This window comes from Mustelus asterias, chromosome 2, assembly GCF_964213995.1.
Source record: "Mustelus asterias chromosome 2, sMusAst1.hap1.1, whole genome shotgun sequence".
Classification (NCBI taxonomy): Eukaryota; Metazoa; Chordata; class Chondrichthyes; order Carcharhiniformes; family Triakidae; genus Mustelus; species Mustelus asterias.
The window spans coordinates 51466448-51487322 of NC_135802.1; the positions used below are offsets into that span (position 1 = coordinate 51466448).

Sequence of the window (20875 nt, forward strand, 5' to 3'; positions counted from 1 at the left end):
CTTTGGTCGGATCTGCGGGTAACTGTCTGTAATGTTCCTCATTGTTCAGTTGTTGGTACACTTCTTTGCAGTAATCTGTTCTGTTCAGTATGACGATGGCCCCTCCTTTGTCTGCTGATTTGATGACAATGTTGCGGTTGGTCTTGAGCACGCTGATGGCGTTGCGTTGTGCTTGGGTGATGTTCGGGGTTGTCTTGAATGCGGCTGATGAATCTGGCATTGACCTCCTGACGGCTTGGGCATACATGTCCGGAGCAGTCCAATTCGACTCTTTCCTCTTCGGTTGCTGCACCGCAGATCTCTCTGTCGGCTGTTCCGGTTCATTGGCTGTCTCATTGTGTTCGCTGTTGGTCTCTTGGGATTTGTGGAAGAACTCCCGCAGCCTCATTTGCAGTTGATAAGGCTATTCAAACGACAAATAGATGGCAGATTTTCTATGTTGTGGTGGTATAGAATATAAAACAAGGCTGCAGTTGGATATTACACACAATTTTAGGCACTCCATCATAGGAAACAAATACAATAGGGAGGTGTTGTATATTTAAGCAGACAGCTCACTTATAGAGCAAAGATAAAATAATGAAAAGGTTGCCACATGGTGGGTTACTTAACCAGTTTGTGGTGCTTTATTCGATAGGTATTGCTTGCTAACAGTCCAGGATGGAATAGAGGGAAAAATTCCCAAACGCCCCCATAATGTCATCACGTAAAGTGACACTACAAAGAGATGCATTGGTTTACAATATACAACACCCTTCCTCTTTACTCCAGTACTATGACAAATAACATTAACCTTAACTCTCATTCACTAGGAATATTAATTATTTTACCAAGAATTGTTATATGCAGTTATATATACATAGAAAATATACTCATTCACTACAATGTATTTTAATGGATGTCGGTTCTGCTTAGGCAGAATAAGTCATTCAGGAGTCTTTGCTTTCACACTCTAGGTAGTCTGTTCACCACTTGGCTGGTTGGTTCTTCTCCAGCTTCTACAGATGCTGTTGGATCGACTGGTGTATAATCTGAATTCGACTCAATCATGATCATAAGTTCAGGGATTTTCAAATCTAAAATGTCAGATGTTGGCCTTTGAAATACCGACTCTGCAATTTTTATTGAAGCAAGGATTCGAGTCGTGTACTTCCTCCAAACTCTCGCATAAAGGTTTTCACCGTATAAGAAATGTACTCTGTCTTTGCGAGTATTGAGGCAGGTACCCACTTCTCACTTGTGGAGCGTAGTTTCTTGCTGAAGCTCTCTCCCCTCATTCAAAACTTGTTGATTTCTATGTCTATGCATGGTGAGTAACTTGTTTTTTTTGTTGTCACTTTACTATAGTAGCAGAAGTGTCAGGCGGTAAGAGCAAATCAAATTTGATTCTCAACTTTCTTTTTAAAAATATTGCCGGTTTTGGGTTGTCAGATAGGCTATATGTTTGTGTAAGATGAGAAAGTTGTGTGCTCATTTGGCCAATGGTCCTTCATCCTTTGATACTTTAATGACATTCTTTAATATCTGTACTAACTGCTCCGCCAATCCATTGCTGGAAGGATAAGGCGCTGTTTTGATATGCTATATGCCATAGATTCTGAGGTAATCCACCAATTCTCTTGATGTGAACTAAATCCCATTATCACTAACTAATTGCCCTGGTTTGCAAAACTGTGCAAATACTTCATCTAGTCGTTCGATTGACTTTTCAGGATTCGCCGATTTCATCATCATGATTTTGGGCCATCTGGAACGTGTGTCCACTTGAACAGGAAACATATATCCTTCAATTGGTCCTGCAAAATCTTAATCAAGGTTGTCACAACCAATCCCACGGGTGAAGTGGTGGACGAGGTAGAGTATTTCGTATCCTAGCACAGGATTGATGCTGTCCTCAATCTTGAGTCCTGGCCACCAGTAATAGCACCATGCCAATTCTTTCATTGGTACGACTCCTGGATGCCCTTCATGGAGTTAATCCAGAACATGAATTCGCCAGCATGGAGAAATTATCTCTCTAATCGCACATAGAATTACTCCGTTTTGTACCGTTAACTCACATTCCCTTGTTCATTAAGGCTTGAATTTTGGACTCGCCCTCTATTTATCCAGTGGTATTCCTTTCAAGATCATGTCCATAACCTTCTCCACCACCAGATCTGACCCGTGCGTCTTTGCATTTGAGAGACTATAACAGGTACATTATCAACCTGGGAAAGGGACAAAATGTTCATGTAGTTCTCCTGTGATACGGCTTGGACCCGAATTGGTTGACGTGTTAGAAACTCGGCGTTCACATGTTGTTCAGATCTTCCATATTTAATCTCGTAATTATGTGCTGATAAGATGAAGGGCATTCTCTGCAAACGACTCTGAGCTAGAGACGGTATTCCTTTGTATAGATCGTTGTTAAAAGCCTGTGGTCTATTAAGAAGGAAAAATGTCTTCCATACATGTAGTGATGAAATTTCTTAATTCCAAATGCAGGTTTCCGGTCTTGAGTTTGAGAACTCGATGCTGCAGCCCAGCACATGTGGAGGTGCGCAGATGTAAAAGACTCCCCAACTTCAGTAAGTAAACTTCTTTTTTCTTTTACAGCCTGCTACCTTACTTTGCTCATTTTCTAGAAGATTTTGAGTACACAGATTGTGCTAATCGACTAGCATTACCCTTGACGCGGCGGCTGAAATGAATTCCCCCCCCCTTTTCCCACTCAATGTTCCAACAATCACAGACAAGTAAATAAAAAAGCAATTCAGAGGGCTTGTTATCAATTTAAAATTAATGTACACCCTTAGCAAAGGCTGAAAACCAGTTTCCAATGGCCAGATTTACCACACTTCAATCAATGGTGGTCTCCTGAAAATCGATCCCTCACTCAAGGTTGAGGTCTGAATCGTTTCTTCTGATTATCTTTTACTGGAAAACCATCTTGTCGCCAGTTTTATCCTTTACTCTTGTATATTAAAGTGGTCAGTCCACTTATACAGCAAAGATAAAAGAATAAAAAGGTGGGTTACATAACCAGTTTGTAGAGCTTTATTAGATAGAAGTTGCTACAGTCCAGGATGGAAGAGTGGGAAAATCTCCAAATGCCTCTTATGATGTCACCATGTAATCACACTACACAGCACTGGTTTACAGGCTGCAGCACAGATTCATTACGGCCTTGCCGGTAATGTGGAGTTTGAGTTATAAAGTGATTGCAAAAGTCAGGGATTTTATTCCATCAGAATTGCCGGTTAGGCAGAGGGCCTGACAGGTCTTCAAGCTTGTGTAAAAGATACAGTAAGATAAATAGTGATGTACAGTATTGTTTCCACTGGCTGCAGAGACACAGCTTAAGATAATTCCACAAGGAATTAAAGGAGAAAGATAGAAAAATGTTTTTGGACAGAGTGATTTAATAATGGAAATAAAAGTAAAATATTGTAAATACTGGAAATCTGAAATAAAAGCAGAAAATGCAGGAAAAACACAGCAGCCCTGGCAGCATACACGGAGAGAGGAACAGTTAATGTTTCGCGTCCATATGACGTCTTCAGAGCCATTATGAGAAAAACAGGAGTCAATAGAAATCAGGGGAAAACTCTGCACTGGTTGGAGTCATATTGGTCGAAGTTCAATCATCTCAGCTCCAAGACATCATTGCAGGAGTTCCTCAGGGTAGTATCCTTAGCCTGAACACCTTCAGCTGCTTCATCAATGACCTTCCTTCCTTCCTGAGGTCAGAAGTGAGGAGGTTCACTAATGATTGCACCATGTTCAGCATCATTCACGGACTGTTTCAGTGTCTGAAGAGTCATGTGCAAATACAGCAAGACCTGGACAATATCCAGGCTTGTGCTGACAAGTGGCAAGTAACATTTGCGCCACACAAGTGCCAGGCAATGACCATCTCCAACAAGAGAGAATCTAACCATCGCCCCATAACATTCAATGGTGTTACCATCACTGAATCCTGAACTATCAACATCCCGGGAGTTACCATTGAACAGAGAGTGAACTGGTCTAGTCATATAAATACCGTGGCTATAAGAGCAGGTCTGAGGCTAGGGATCCTGCAGCAAGTAACTCATCGCCTGACTCCCCTACAAGGCACAAGTCAGGAGTGTGATAAAATACTTCTCACTTGCTTGGATGAGTGCAGCTCCAACAACACAAGAAGCTTGACACCATCTAGGACAAAGCAGCCCACTTGACTGGCACTCCATCACCAAACATTCATGCCCTCCACCATCAACTGTGTATACCATCTACAAGATGCACTACAGGAACTCACCAAAGCTCCTTAGACTGCACCTTCCAAACCCACGACCTCTACCATCTAGAACAACAAGGTCAGCAGACACAGGGAAACACCAACACCTGGAGGTTCGTCTCTAAGTCGCTCACCATCCTGACTTGGCAATATATCGCTGTTCCTTCACAGTCACTGGGTCAAAATCCTGGAACTTCCTCCTGAACAGCATTGTGGGTGTACCTACATCACATGAATTGCAGCGGTTCCAGAAGGCAGCACACCACCACTTTCTCAAGGACAATTAGGAGTCACTAATAACTGCTGGCCTAGCCATTGCCACCCATATCACATAAAATGAATAAAGAAAAATGAAATTGTGTGTCACAATCCATTGATCAGGCAGAATCTATATATTAATTTTAAAAACAAGAGCAATATTAAAGGTTATGAGAAGCCAGCAACTGAGTGAGGTTAGACCTTTGTGGATTTATCTGTTTGTGCAATAACATTCGTCATTTCCATTCAGTTTTAATATCCGGCAAGCACCGAATTAGGATTATCTATGATCTTTCCCTTCCCAACACTTCTTCAGCAGGTCAAACATGAGGAATCGTCACTACAGGGCTGTCAACACTCATCGGACCATATTCCCACTGAGTTACTCGCTCTGCTAGAGGAGGAATGGCCAGAGATAAACAATACACTCGATTTAATCAAGTACAAGCAGTTTAGAGGGCAGAACGGTTTGTTTTGTCTTCAGTAAAATATTTCTTGATAGCAATCAAACTCCAGTCTTAAAACTATGTAAAAGAAACGCAACTTCCTCTGCTGCAAAATAAAACGACAGACCAACATTCCCCTCCCTACCTTTGCTTCTGTGAATACATTTCAATTCAAGCCTTGTTTCAGAGACCTTTTAAGGTCTCGTTGTCCATATGAAATAAAAATTACACAGGCTGCATGCAACCTCAAGAAAGTGCTGGCATGTAGCTCAGGAAAAGTTCTGCTGAACTTCTGCACTGCAGAACATTAATTCATATCACTACTGCATAGCTGGAGGGTAGCCAACACAGAGTTTGTTGGTTTTGGCAAGGCAAATTGTACTAGTCTCCATGCTATTCAGTACATAAAATTATATGCAGTCAGGTATCAATGCATACTCTGAAGTTTTATTTTTCTCAAAGTCAGTCAGTTATGATTGCTGATAGTCAGTATGACTGCCAGCATGCACTAATGTCCCAAGCTGTCAAGCTTTTGAAGGAGTTGATGAGGTTCATTTTCATTTGTACCCATTCCCATCAGCAAAAATGAAACAAAAAAAAACACGACCATTTTACTACAAAATCAAATGAATCAAGAAACTCTTTCAGCTCATAACTTTAGGTAAGTTACATGCAGAAATGAGAAAATGAACTTTCCGGAAGGTACACGAGTGATGCATTATCAAGCATTGGGCTCGCTACCTTGGTTTGTGAAGATAAACTTTTTAATTTGTAGGTGACTTGCTGGACATGTGTTCAGGGAAAACAGTCATATTTGTAGAAATTGAACAAGTTCCTGTCAGAAATCATGTGTCCAGACTAGATTATATCAATATATTATGAAAATATCTATATGAAATATTAATTTACGACATCGGCTAGACATAACATGTATTGAACTTTTCGAAAGAACACTTTAAGCAAAGGACACTGGTTTACAGCAGCTATGATGTTGCATTTGCGAAGGACACAAGCTGCTTTTATGGACATCCAGTCTCCAGAACTTTCAGAGGTCATATGATCCAGCTCTTGGCTATGAAAATAAGGTACTGGATTTTGAATAGTGAGAAAGGTTGCCACAGCGACAATAGCTTTACCTCATCTATCTTTCTTCTGAAACGCCTCTCATCAAAGCTGAGCTGTTTGTGATTTGAAAACCCAGCAGAAGGCATCATTGCTGCAGAGTTTGAAGGAGAATTCTGAATCAACGCCACTATCTCCAGTGAGAAACTCCAAGAACCAGGAACTACTGTGGATCGGAACCCTACAGCTGCAAACGAGCATTTGGATGCGTGAATATTTTTTCCTGACTTTACTTGGCCAAGTTTTTAATATCACACTCCGCAGAACTTTACTTTTTTAAAAAAAAACATATTTGGTAGGATTCTGTGTGCCGTTTCTGCATTAGTAAGAAGTTGGACATAAATTTTTTTTTACAGAGTGGTAGGTGTCTGGAACATGCTGCTGGGGTAATGCAGGCAGATACAATATGGGTGTTAAAGGAGCTTTGAGATAAGCACATGAATATGCAAGGAAGAGAGAAATATGGACCACGGGCAGACAAAGGGATTAGTTTAATTTGGCGTCATGTTCAGCACAACATCGTGAGCCGAAGTGTCTGTTCCTGTGCTATACTGTTCTATGTTCTAACTGTACATTTCAAATCTTTCGCAATTTCTGCAATTTTACCCGAGTGGGTTTCAGCAATAAAACTAACTCGTTAACTCTGGCAGGTGATGAGGCAGAAAGAATGTAAAATTGCATGGATGGGATTCCCTCTGGGATCCCTACCCTGTCCAGATTCAGCCACAATTTTATGGTGGTGTGGGCAAGGCCTTGGATGGGAAAGCCTACCCATGCCCCTATTAAGGCCCTTAAGTGGCCACGTCATGGCCTTTTCCTGCCCAGCCTCAATTTTTAGGCTGGTGGGCACCGGTTGGATCAGGGTGTCAAATAGAAAAGTTAACATTCTCCATCTTGGGCAGGGAGGTACGGGGGAGCCTCAATCTGAAAGTACCTTCAGACTTGGGGCACCCTCTCCATAGTGACTCATGAGCTCCAGCCCTTCCTCCCCCACACCTCCCCACCCAACTTCAATGATGACTTGAAACTGATGTTGCATCTTAGATGCCTATTAAAATAGAAACCATTTCATTTAAAAGTTTTGTTGTATGTCAAACTTATTATGTTAACCCCTTGTGGACCGATTCTACTTGTGTGGCTTAGAAGTAGTGTTGTTTCTGTACTGTTCTGTATCCAAGTACCTTTATACGCTTAACTTGACAAAGTAGTTTATCCTTCACTCAAGTCTGCCGGCATGTTACTTTTCATCTGCTGGACGACAGGAAAATCTGGTAGGAAAGCTGTTTAATTTCCCAGTGACTGATGTACCGTGATTGGAAATTAATTATTAATAGTTGTTTGGTAGTACAGAACTTCAGTATTGCTGAAAAAAGGCACTTCGTAAAAGCTTTACATCTTGCACTCATCAGGAATGATGAATTAATTATCACATTAATAATACATTTGAGTATAATTAATCTGATATCAGTTCACAAGGGACTTGGTCTGTTTACGGAAACTGCCTCATTACATGTTGGGAAAGAAGCTGAACTGAACAGGTTTCAACACTGACTTCGCCAGTGTGACCCCAGGAAGGCACAAGATTCTGTCTCAGATATTCTATTATTCCTCATCAATGCGCTACAGCTTCTTGGCAGAACACGCAGGTATAAGCTGATTAGATACAGTATTCTCTCGGCCATCAAACTCAACGACTACTACTGTATTGTCCACCATCAAAATCTTTTAAAGTCAGGAACTTTTACTAGCAGCAGGACTCATCTGTGTTTCTTTAAACAGAAATACTGTACACAATAGCTCATGAGTACCACTAAGATTTCATTATCCTCCTTCTGTACTCTATTCCAACCCATATCCTCTGCTCTACATTCCTTGGTAGATACCTTAAAGAACAAAATCTGACGGTATCAGAATGAATGGCCTTTAGTGCAATTCCTCTCTCTCCCCTCCAACACTGATCGCAGAAGCATTAGCTGTTATCACTCTGTACTCAATAACTATGTTCCTAACCCTCGTTTACTTCACTACATCTCTGCCCACCACAAAAACCTCCTCAAAATCCATTGTCGCTTGGATCACAACCCAAATTTTTCTCAATTTCTTTTTTGCTCCCCCTCCCAACTTCATGCAGTGGTATAACACATTTTGCTGTACAAATGGTGCAAGTTGATTAATTATAATGGTGCATGAAAACACCATTATAATTAATCAACTAAAAGCTGCATTCTGGTGGGTGAGGTTGAAAATTGTGGTCAAATTGACTCTCGGTTGAAGAGCAGGCAGTACTGAAAGACAACTTCAGCTCCAAAATCATCATCTACGAAAAATAACTTCTGTCCTGATCTGCAAGCACAACCTAAAATTAGTATTGGACCACAATCTGTATTTACAGTTGCAATAATATAGGGGACGTAGCTTTTTTTTTTAAAGAAATAGCTCTACTGGGAACCCAATCCAAAAATGTTCTATTTAATTTGGGACTGAATAATGACCTGTGATTAAAACCCTTCCCATTATTTGCTTATGTAGTGATCCATCCAGATTAGATATTTGTTATACATTCCTCAGTAGATACCACTAGATTGCACCAGTTTCAAGTATCTGAATGCTTGCCCAGCATGTGAAGTTCATTTCCTGCCAGCCTTTGCACAAGTCAACAATATTTCTTGTCTGCAACCCACTTCATTGTCGTTGATCAACACTGATTCTTTTTCATTGTGGGTCCCATTTTAAGGAATTTATAATTACATTATACTTGGCATCTGTTGAAGCATATATTAAACATTTAGGGAGATTTAGAATCAACACAACAGAGAATTATGAATGCTAGAATTTTGATTCAGAGTCATATTCGACTCAAAGCATCAACTTTGTTTCTCTCCCCTGATGCTGCCAGGTCTGATTTTCCAGCATTTTGCTTTTATTTAATTGTAGAATTTCTATTATTGATGCAGTTTAGACTCGAATGATTATAGGTAGATTTTACACAAACTCTTAAATGAGGAGTTATTTCTAATTAAGTTTCCAAGGTCACGTCACTTACATAGCTTCTGCTGCAAATTTGGATGTTTGTGCGGAACATATAAGTAATGGGAACAAGAAAGGGGAGGGACACGTCAGAATAGGATGCTGAACATTGTAAAGGCTTTGAGAAAGGATTGGTGGAATCACAGCTCATGAGCAACCTTAGTCCCCTACCCCACCTGCCCTGACAAAGTAGAGCCAGGGAAAAACAGAAAGGCAACTCAAGACACAGGCATGAACCTGCAGTTAACTTGCATCTGAACTGGAAGATAAAGTGCTGCACAAGTTGCTTGCAAAGAAAGCTGCCATCTGTGGCAATTCAAAGTTGCACTTGTACACCAATAACCTGCTCAGTCCAAAGATGTGTAGGTTAGGTGGATTAGCCATGGTAAATGCGCTGGTTGGACAGCTCGGCTGTGATGCAGAGCGACACCATTAGCGTGGGTTCAATTCTTGTACTGGCTGAGGTCATTCACTAAGGCCCTGTCTTCTCAATCTTGCCCCTTGCCTGACGTACAGTGATCTTCAGGTTAAATCACCATCACCCTTGAGGGGGAGAGCAGTCTATGGTCATCTGGGATTACCTTTACATAGGCCAACATGCTGCAAGTTTCACAGAATGTTCTTATTTCATTCATCTGTCTGTACCAAAGGTTAGGAACACAGGCACCTTTTTTCACTATTATATACTGACTGAAGTTAATTTGCCCCATTATCTTTTTCAAAAGCAAGACAGACGAGAACAGCTGAGCAAGGGTGACAACAGATAGCTGATGCACAAACTATCTGCACTGCATCAAGATAATAAAGGGAATCAAAGCTGGTGAAATAGAAAGGCAGACTGCAGCTACATTTTCATTGCGACATTCTACTCCTTCTACATGTTTACCTCTTCTAGCTTCATCAGCATTTTATTGTACATACCATCCATTATCCAATTGCTCCCAATGAGACCCATCCTGCCAACCCCCCAGAGGCATTTCTCACATTCCCTTTTCTCTAACCCCCCTCCTCAACCCCACCCCAGCGCTGTTTAATATTCCTCCTTTGTCTTCAGCACTGGTCCATCCCTTATTCTCTCCAACCAATGTTGCTAGCTTCTCTGTTTCCTCAGCATTTAAATACTGCTCGTTCATAGCCTCAGTGTTATTCCTGGCTTTTACTGTCCTCCACCTTGGCATCTCTCTTCTAGCCACTCCACCCCTGAAAAAAACATCCTTACCAGTCCCTGCTTTGTTCCAACTTCAAAACCAATGTTCCTTTCCCACAAAGATCCACTTAATGCACTTATCTCCGGGGCTTCATCTTGGAACAGAAACGATCTGACTATGCTGATTTGGTAAGTTGAGCTGCTCACACAGATAGAGCCCCTGAAAAGTAACTGTCCATGTATGCAGAAGGCCATGGATACAAATCAAAAGTTAATTAATTAATTACTCTTTAATTGAAGAATCTCACAGGGGGAATTGGCTTGGTAATGCCATTGGACTAACAATCCAGAGACCCAACAAATGTTCTGGCAACCTGGGCTCAAATTCCACCACAGCATTGGTGGAATTTAAATTCAATTAATAAATCTGGAATTAAAGTTAGTCACAGCGATGGTGACCAGCACACTAGCATTGATTGTCGTAAAAACCCATCTGATTCACTAATGTCCGTTAGGGAAGGAAATCTGCTATCCTTACCTGGTTTGGCCTACATGTGACCCACAGCAATGTAGCTGACTCTGAAATGACCTAGCGAGCCACTCAGTCACAGCAAACCGCCACCAAGTCAAAAAGGCATAAAACTGGATGGATCACATAGCATCGACCAAAAGACCAAAGACGGGAAATGTACACTCAGCCCTGTTGACCCTGCAAAATCCTCCTTACTGACATCTGGGGGTTTATTCAAAGCTGGAACAGCTGTCTCACAGATTTGTCAAGCCGCAGCTCGACAGTCGTACTCACCAAATTATATCTTAGTGTCCCGGATGCCACCTGTCCTGCCAGCAGGACAGACCCACCAGAGATGGCTGTACAGTGTATACAGGCAGGAAAGAATTGTCCTGGGAGTGGTAAACTTTGACTCCATGGAATCTCATGGCATCAGATAAAACATGAGCAAGGAACCCTCCTGATTACCACTTATTGCCCACCCCTTTAGCAAATAAATCAATAAGTCCATGTTGAAACCAAAGTAAGATGCATGGAGGGTGGCAAGGGCACAGAACATGGCGGGTGGATTTCAATATCCATCACCAAGAGTGACTGGGTAGTACAACTACAGAGTGAGCTGGCAAAATCCTGAAGGACATAGTCTGGGCCTGCAGCAGTTGGTGAGGGAACCAAGAAAGAAAAACCTACTTGATCCTGTCTTCACCAATCTACTGCTTGTAAATCTCACTGTTCAGGACAGTATTGGCAAGAGTAACTATTGCACAGTCCTTGTGGAATCCCATCTTACATTGAGGCTGCCTTCGTTGAGTTGTGTGGCACTACCACTGTCTAAATGGGATAAATTTAGACCTAGCAGCTCAGAAGTGGGCATTCATGAGGCACTGTGGACCATCAGTTGCAGAATTGTATTCAAACACAATCTGTAACATTCCAAACCCGCGACCTCTACTACTTAGAAGGGCAAGGGGCAGCAGGCGCATGAAAACACCACCTTTGGCAAGTTCCCCTCCAAGCCACACACCATCCTAACTTAGAACTATATTGCCATTGTGAATGGTGACAGACAATTAAACAATAGGAAGGCTCAGCAAATATTCTCATCCTCGGTGATGGGGAAACCCAGCACATTAGTATAAAAGACAAAGCTAAAGCATTTGCAACTATCTGGGGTCATAAGTACTGAGTGGATCCAGCTCGGCCTCCACCTGAGGTCCCCAGCATCACAGATGCCATGTTTCAGCCTATTTGATTCTCTCCATATGATATCAGGAAACAACTGAAGGCTATGGACCCTGTTAACATTCTTGAAATAGATGCTTCAGAATTAGCCACGGCCCTAGTTTCAATACAGCTATAACACTGGCATCCACCCGTTGATGTGGGAAATTGCCCAGCTATACCCTGTCCATGAAGAGCAAGACAAATCCAACCTGACCAATTATTGCCCCCAAGTCTACCCTCCATCAGTAAAGTTTGCAGAATCCCTACAGCGCAGGAGGCAGCAGTTCGGCCCATTGAGGGTGCACCAACTATTACCCAGGTCCTCTTCTCCGTCCTTGCCCCGTGTGGAAGGCCTCATCAATAGTGTTATCAAGCTGCACTTACACCCCAACAACTTGCTCAGTGATGCTCAGTTTGGGTTCCGCAAAGGCTACTCTTCTCCTGACCTCATTACAGCCATAGTCCAAGTATTGACAAAAGAGTTAACACAAGAGGGAAGGTGAAAGTATCGCCCTCAACATCGAGGCACCAAAAAATAAAAGCAATGGAAATCAGGGGGAAATCTCTCAACTCACTGGAGTTATATATATGACAGAGGATGATGATTGTGGCTATCGAAGGTCAATCATCTCAGTTCCTGGATATTACTACAGGAGTTCCTCAGGGTAGTGTTCTCGGCCCAACCATCTTCAGCTGCTTTATCAATGACTTTCCCTCCATCATTAGGTCTGAAGTGGGGATGTTCACTGGTGATTGCACAATGTTCAGTACCATTTAAACTCCTCAGATACTGAAGCAGCCTATGTCCATATGCAACAAGACCTGGACATCATTCAGGTTCAGGCTGATAAGTGATGAGTAACATTCATGCCACATAAGTGCCAGGCAATGACCATCTCCATCCACCAGAGAGAATCTAACCATCGCCTGTTGACACTTAATGGCATTACCAGCATTGAACCTCCTGCAATGAACGGGGCGGGGTCTGTCCACAATCAGAGCACAGTGACAACAGTGTGTGCCATCTACAAGATGCTCTGTAGCAACTCACCAAGGCTCTTTCAACAGCACCTTTCAAACTCGCGATCTCTACTGTCCAGTCAGGCAATGACAACAGATTCATGGAACCACCACTACCTGCAAGTTATCCTGATTTAGAATACATTGCCATTTCTTCACCGTTACTGTTCTAAATCCTAGAACTCCATCACTAACACCACTGTGAGTGTATTTACTCCACATGTACTGCAGCGTTTTGAAAAGGCGGCTCACCATAACCTGTTCAAGGACAATTAGAAATGGGCAACAGATGCTGGTCAGCCAGCAACATCCACATCCCTTAAAAATAATAAAAGCAACGATTTCAGGCCCAGAATAGCTGAAGGCTCTAATATTGGAACTAGAACAAATGGAGAAGTTTGTGTCCAGGAAGTCAGAGTCGAAGAACAGGTATCATACATTGACAAAAAGAGCTGGAATGTACACAAAGATGAAGCCATTATTAGTTTTGTAAACAAACTTGAGGATTTGGAATTAAATGCATCATGAAATATGGAACTAATGAGAGAGATTCGTGTCACAAATACAAGAGGTGTCTGGTCTGTTTTTTTAAAAAACAGGAAGGGTGGAAACTACCAAACAAGAACAGCGACAACTTGTGATCATATTCAAACCATAACAAGCTGTCTAATTTGCCCAGTTAAGCTTATGATAGGGTTCACTTGGAATCAAATTGTTACTTAAATCCAACTAGTGCCAGCAACCACTTGAGGGTATTTAAAAAAGCATATGTTCAATTCATTGTGCATCAGTATGGAACATTCAGAGATAGAGATGCCAGACAAGTTTAGCTCTTGCACTTAGATGGACAGCCATGTTAACAACAAAGTACTTCAGCTTACAGTGTGACCATGTGATTGTTCTTTTGAGGAACTGGTATAAGGACATATTCCTTGTCCACAAATTTGACTTCCTGTTGTCATTACTTTTGTTCACATGTTTTAGTCAATATTTATAAATTGCCATTTCAACATGTCCCATGATATTTTGCTGCCAACTGTCATGCTGCAGTTGCAGGTTCTGACTGCTCTGGCTCCATGGAATGGTATAGGATATCCAGTAGCGAAGCAATTTCAATGAGTTACTTGTTCACTATCCTCAGAAACTTGGGATGTTAAGGATCCCTCTCAGAGTGCTCACAAAAGGAGACAAGAACTATCTATGACCGTTATTTAAAATACAGAAGTCGTAGCATGTAGATTGAGAAAAGCCAATGAAATTCAAAAACATGAATGTAACCCGAAAGTTGTTTTGAAAAAAATCAACTGCTTGGATCATTTGATAGATCTTACCAATGATACCTGGGTGATGCCCTTTTTAAAGTACAATATATTTCACAGTTGATATGGGGGGAAAAAAGGGACAAGAGCGAGCCATTTACAAAGACAAACCACAGGAAAGTTCCAGTACCTCATCACTTCAAAATGTTTTGCTTTTTTTGCGCACGGCCAACTAGAATACTCAAGAACCAGCACTCCAATGAATATGTTGCCGCTTCAAACTTTCAATTCACTGCCTTATCAGGTTGCAGCTACATCCATGTATTCTTAACTTGTATTAAATTGGCACAAACTTGTTACTTAACCACCAAATACCTGTACAAAGTTTTCACAAACGTCATTAGAATCCGTCAACTTACATTTATGATGTAATTATCAATGGGCCAAAGAGCTTCATTGTGAGATTAACACATCGAATGACATTTGTTAAGAAAGAGATACGACTGATCCAGTCACAGACTGTTTTGTTTTCAATTTGTAACTTAGTTTTCTCAGATTCCATTTGAGATGACTATTACTATGCTTGTTGTCCTCTCAAATTGTGATGTTTTGATGCAACAGTTTATATCATAAACTTGTAAGGGTCTATAAAACTATGATACTGAGAAACTACAAGTCAAACAATTTTACCTTCAGGATCATATGTTTGGAATACTCTTCTAGCTTGTTCCCAGGGAGATTCTGGGGCAACTAAGCTCATTTCCTGGAGAAAAGAAAGACATTTCATATAGATTTGCAGGTTTTTTGGTTCATTTTTCTTTTTAAAAGAACACAGAAAAATATAGACATTAACAAATCTAGGATGTGCGTACTAAACTGCCCAGTTTTAATAAAGTATTTAGAAATATGCCATTATGACAAAAACATGAATCATAGCATTGCAAATGAAAAAAACCTCTTCCGTACACGAGTGTGAAGTTATCCACTTTAGGAGAAAAACAGAAAGGAAGAATATTTCTCAAATGGGGAGAGGAAGTATTGATGCCCAAGGGGACCTAGGTCCTTGTTCATGAGTCACTAAAAGCTAGCATGCAGCTGCAGCAATCAATTAAGGTGGCAAATGGTATGTTGGCCTCCAGTGTTATAGGATTTGAGTGCACACTTGGGAGTATTGCGTAATTTTGATCTCCTTAATAAGAAAGGATATATTTGCCACAGTGAGAGTGCAAGAGGTTCACCACATTCATCCTTGGGACAGGAGCATTTGCCTTATGAAAGGCTGAGGAAACTGGGCTTGTATTCTTAAGAATTTCGTAGGATGAAATGTGATCTAATTGAAACTTATAGAATACTTACTGGACATGACAGGGTAGATGTAAAAAGGATGTTTCCCCTGGCTGGTCAGTTTAGAACCAAGGGACACAGTCACAGCAAGCCATTTAAGAGTGAGGAGGCGAAATTTTCATCCCTGGAAGTTGGGTAAATCTCTGAAATTCTGTTACCGAGAGGACTGTGGAAGCTCACTGAGCACATTCAAGACAGAATCAATAGATGCTCATGATATCAAGGGATATGGGGATGGCGCAAGAAAGTGACATTGAATGAGATGATCAGCCATGATCTAACTGAGACTTAATGGGCCGAATGGCCTACTTCTGCAAATTAAATTCCTGAATACGGTGTACACGGTTCAAAAATAGAGTTTGATCACAATTAAATAAAACATTACAAAAATAATCCCAGTCATGTCAGAACAACATAATCAGTTTCTATGTAAGCCAGCAGCTTACTTTCTGGTAAATACCTAAAAACCATGATAATTACTTTTTTTCAAAGTAAATAAATAAAATGAGAATTGTACCAAAGTAATGAAATGTTTAGTTTGGTTTCTAGTGCTGACGATAGCTATAAATCATTGGAACACGACTTCTGCAATCTGTTTTCAAGTCTTCTGGGTATCATTTCCGGTGTTCGTTGCCCTGAGACAATCTGGATTTGGCATTAAATTCATACGTTTTATAAATGGTACTGCTCCAAGCTTCTGTCCCTTTCAACTAAAGTACATACAGTTTAATTCTCTGCCAAACAGAAATATATTTGACATCCACTGGAACCATTTATAGTTAGAATATATATGGCAAGCCATCATCCAGCTTGGAACAAAGCCCATTTTTTCCATGACCATACATTAACTGCAATATTTAGAAATGTAATTGAAATTCCAGGAGAGCAGGAGACCCGTGCCATTTAACACCAATGGAAGCTGTGCGTAATTTAACTTCTAATATGCTTCCGACTCTAAATGTCCACAATATGAATGTGGTCTCATTGCCATGCATGCCGTTTTATTAATAAGACAGTAGAAAATTGATTTTTTGGATCTTTCTTTCTCATTCAGGTGCTGACTCCTTTCAGAAATCAGTTTCATAAATACCTGTTGCCCTCCTATACTTTGCCAAAGTGGCAGTTGTGTGTGTCTGCCCAGACAACCGAGTGCTGATAAGTTAACAGAGTATGTGCAGGAAGCATTATAAAGTTGAGACCAATTCCATTCTCACTCAATGTTCACACACAGGAATCAAAGCTGGAACCTTCTGCACTCTACGGTTTAGTTATGTGCTGCCTTTACCAAATGAGAAAGCAGAGGAGGCACATGTTATACAAATTCACTTCACTGTGAAAGTGTTTGGCCTCTTCTTGATTGTGCTGCAAAGATACTTTTTAAAGCCATATTTTTTTATTTTTTTAGTTACAATTAGAATAGTAATTAGAATAGTAAAGCCAAAACTGCTTTTTTTCCCATTCCTATAGTACCCTAATTTACACTTAAATTGGATATGGTGTAATCATAAGTTGTATTTTCAGTAAATAGGGTTGAATCAAATCAGATCACCTATTCAAAATGGAAGACAAGTAAACCCTTTTACAGATGCACCATAGAAAGCATTCTTTGTGGTTGTAACACAGCTTGGTATGACTCCTGCTCTGCCCAAGACAGCAAGAAACTACAAAAGGTCATGAATGTAGCCCAATCCATCACGTAAACCAGCCTCCCATCCACTGACTCTATTTACACGTCCCACTGCCTCGGCAAAGCAGCCAGCATAATTAAGGACCCCACACACTCTGGGCATTCTCTCTGCCACCTTCTTCCATCAGGAAAAAAGATACAAAAGTCTGAGGTCACGTACCAACCGACTCAAGAACAGCTTCTTCCCCGTTGCCATCAGACTTTTGAATGGACCTAATCTTGCATTAAGTTGATCTTTCTCTACACCCTAGCTATAACTGTAACATTACATTCTGCACTCTCTGGTTTTCTTCTCTATGAACAGTATGTTCTGTCTGTATAGCGCGCAAGAAGCAATACTTTTCACTAATACATGTGACAATAATAAATCAAATCAAAATCAAATCAAAAAATTCATTGTCTGGCCAAGGTCACAAGTCAAGAGAACAACATTCTAACAGATTGATGCTGACGCTCAAAGACAGATCTGGAAGAGAAAGGACATGTGGTGGGAAGATAAAGCCTGAAAGAGCCACCGATATGCTATCATGACATGCAAAGATTTTTTGAAGACACCGGGGCCATCTATAGACCAAGGTCAAATGGACAAAATTTCCTTTGCTGCAGGATGGTGTTTCTTTTCTTAAGGATGACGATATCATCAGTCAATGGTGGAAAGAACATTTTGAATAACAACTGTGAATCCACAGTGGCAGCTGATACTCTCCAGGCCAAGCCCTGTATTCTGTAGTAGAATCTATGGTGAACCACCATTGATGGCAGAGGCACAATAAACAGTCAAACGGATGATATAAAAACAATGCCTGCAGTCTCGATAGTATTCCAGCTGAAGTCTTCTAAACTGGTGGGCGTATGCTCACATGAAGACTCCATGTACTCATCCTATGAATTTGGGAGGAAAAATAAACCCCACCCTCGACTTCAGCATTGCAACAATTGGAATTATCTTCAAGAAGCAAAATAAATCATACTGTGGAATCTCCCCTACTTATCCATAGGAGGGGAAATCCTGTCACACAATCTCCTGAATTGTCCATTACCTGTGGCTGAGAAAATCATCCTAGTCCTAAGGAACCTCTGATATGGTCTTAGACACCAGACAAATCTTGATTAATAAGGGGATCAGGGGTTATGGGGAAAAGGCAGGAGAATGGGGATGAGAAAAAAAATCAGCCATGATTGAATGGGAGAGCAGACTCGATGGGCCGAGAGGCCAAATTCTGCTCCTATGTCTTATGATCTAAATCCAAAAATATCCAGAACACCACCAGGAAGTCTTCATTGCATTTAGCAGCAAAGCGTTTGACACAGTAAATCATGACACTTTATAGATTGTGCTCAAGACTTGGATGTCCAAGGAGCTTCATTACAACCCTGCAATTGCCTCATCATGATATGACCTCCCACTGTTTTAGGTGGCAGGTCTTAAACAGATGCCTTCAAAATCAGGACCACGGTCAAATAAGACTGTATTATAACCACTATACTACTTACAGTCTACCTGAAAATGCTTATTCAGCTCAAAGGTCAAGTCCTGTCTGGTGTATCAAATACCGCCTAGATGGGAAACTCTTAACTGCAGTTACCTCCATGCCAAATCAAAACTGATGACCAAAGACATATATAATCTATAGCTTGTGGAAGACTACAGTATTACTGCCCACGTGGCAACAGATTTGCAAGCCCAATCTTCACCTCTTCAATTCGCAATACAAGAACACAGCCAGTCCTTGAATGATGCCAAAAAACCTCATGTCAACTCACACCTGGTCAAACAAATATCCCACTTCCCATTTATGTTGAGGGAGACACTCATGAGGGAGAGGCTGGTGTATTAAAGTGCTTAAATATTCTGCAACTTTTGACACAACATGTCTAAAGATTGCTCATTTTAAATTGTACATGCAAGAGAGATGTAAGATTTGGAGAATGTGGCAAGAGCATTAATAAGAGGATTTAGCCATGTTTACTATTACTCTGTAAGAAGTTTAACAACACCAGGTTAAAGTCCAACAGGTAGCAAAAGCCACACAAGCTTTCGGAGCTCTAAGCCCCTTCTTCAGGTGAGTGGGAATTCTGTTCACAAACAGAGCTTATAAAGACACAGACTCAATTTACATGAATAATGGTTGGAATGCGAATACTTACAACTAATCAAGTCTTTAAGAAACAAAACAATGTGAGTAGAGAGAGCATCAAGACAGGCTAAAAAGATGTGTATTGTCTCCAGACAAGACAGCCAGTGAAACTCTGCAGGTCCACGCAACTGTGGGAGTTACAAATAGTGTGACATGAACCCAATATCCGGGTATTCGGGTAAGCGTTCTCCAAGGCGGCCTTCGCGACACACGACAGCGCAGAGTCGCTGAGCAGAAACTGATAGCCAAGTTCCGCACACACGAGGACGGCCTCAACCGGGATATTGGGTTCATGTCACACTATTTGTAACTCCCACAGTTGCGTGGACCTGCAGAGTTTCACTGGCTGTCTTGTCTGGAGACAATACTCATCTTTTTAGCCTGTCTTGATGCTCCCTCCACTCACATTGTTTCGTTTCTTAAAGACTTGATTAGTTGTAAGTATTCGCATTCCAACCATTATTCATGTAAATTGTGTCTGTGTCTTTATAAGCTCTGTTTGTGAACAGAATTCCCACTCACCTGAAGAAGGGGCTAAGAGCTCCGAAAGCTTGTGTGGCTTTTGCTACCAAATAAACCTGTTGGACTTTAACCTGGTGTTGTTAAACTTCTTACTGTGTTTACCCCAGTCCAACGCCGGCATCTCCACATCATAGTATTACTCTGACAGTTCCATACTTCCATAAAAGAACTGGCAGAAGGAATACAGGCTAATCTAGCTCCTGAAAGGATAAGTGAACAAATAAGTGCATTGTACAATCTGGCCAGACCAAAATATTGTGCAAACTTTGTCACAATGTTGAAACTGATCTGAGATCTGTCAAGATGAAATCTTATTTGCTAAGAAAACAACTTTAAACAAGAATTCATTGTTTGTGCTCCATGATATTCCACCTTGAACAGAATGAGATAAAAGTAAAAGTTAAAAAAATAAAAACCATCACCTTCTTGCGCCTCTCATTCCATGCCATGTGCAAACTTTGAAATTATGCCTAGTTTACTCAAGTCATTTATATATAAAGAGCAGCAGTGTTCACAATACTGGGAAACATCACTGAATAAGAACATTAAGAAATAGGAGTAGTAGACCATACAACATCTCGAGTCTGCTCCACCATTAAATACAATCAAGGAGGATCTTCTGTCTCAAATCTATTTTCCTGCCCATTTTCCATATTAATTGATTCCCTCAGTAATCAAAAATCTGTATCTCAGCGTTAAATACAATCAATGATGGATCATCCATAACATTCTGGGTAGGGAACTCCAAAGATTCACACACTCATCTTAGAGTCAGAGTTTTACAGCATGGAAACAGGCCCTCCAGCCCAACTTGTCCATGCCACCTTACTTTTTTTTTAAAAAAACCCCTAAGCTAATCCCAATTGCTCGCATTTGGCCCATATCCCTCTATACCCATCTTACCCATGT

At 41.0% G+C, this 20875-nt stretch overlaps 1 protein-coding gene across 2 annotated transcripts in view; it reads right to left on the minus strand.

The window, feature by feature from the left end:
* The window catches only part of mindy3 (MINDY lysine 48 deubiquitinase 3), a 137949-nt gene that overhangs the window by 46681 nt on the left and 70393 nt on the right, over positions 1–20875 (minus strand). For both annotated transcript variants that reach the window (XM_078235275.1, XM_078235285.1), the window contains one exon: positions 14966–15038. In XM_078235275.1, the coding sequence (XP_078091401.1) occupies positions 14966–15038 (73 nt within the window). The remainder of the gene's footprint in view (positions 1–14965; positions 15039–20875) is intronic.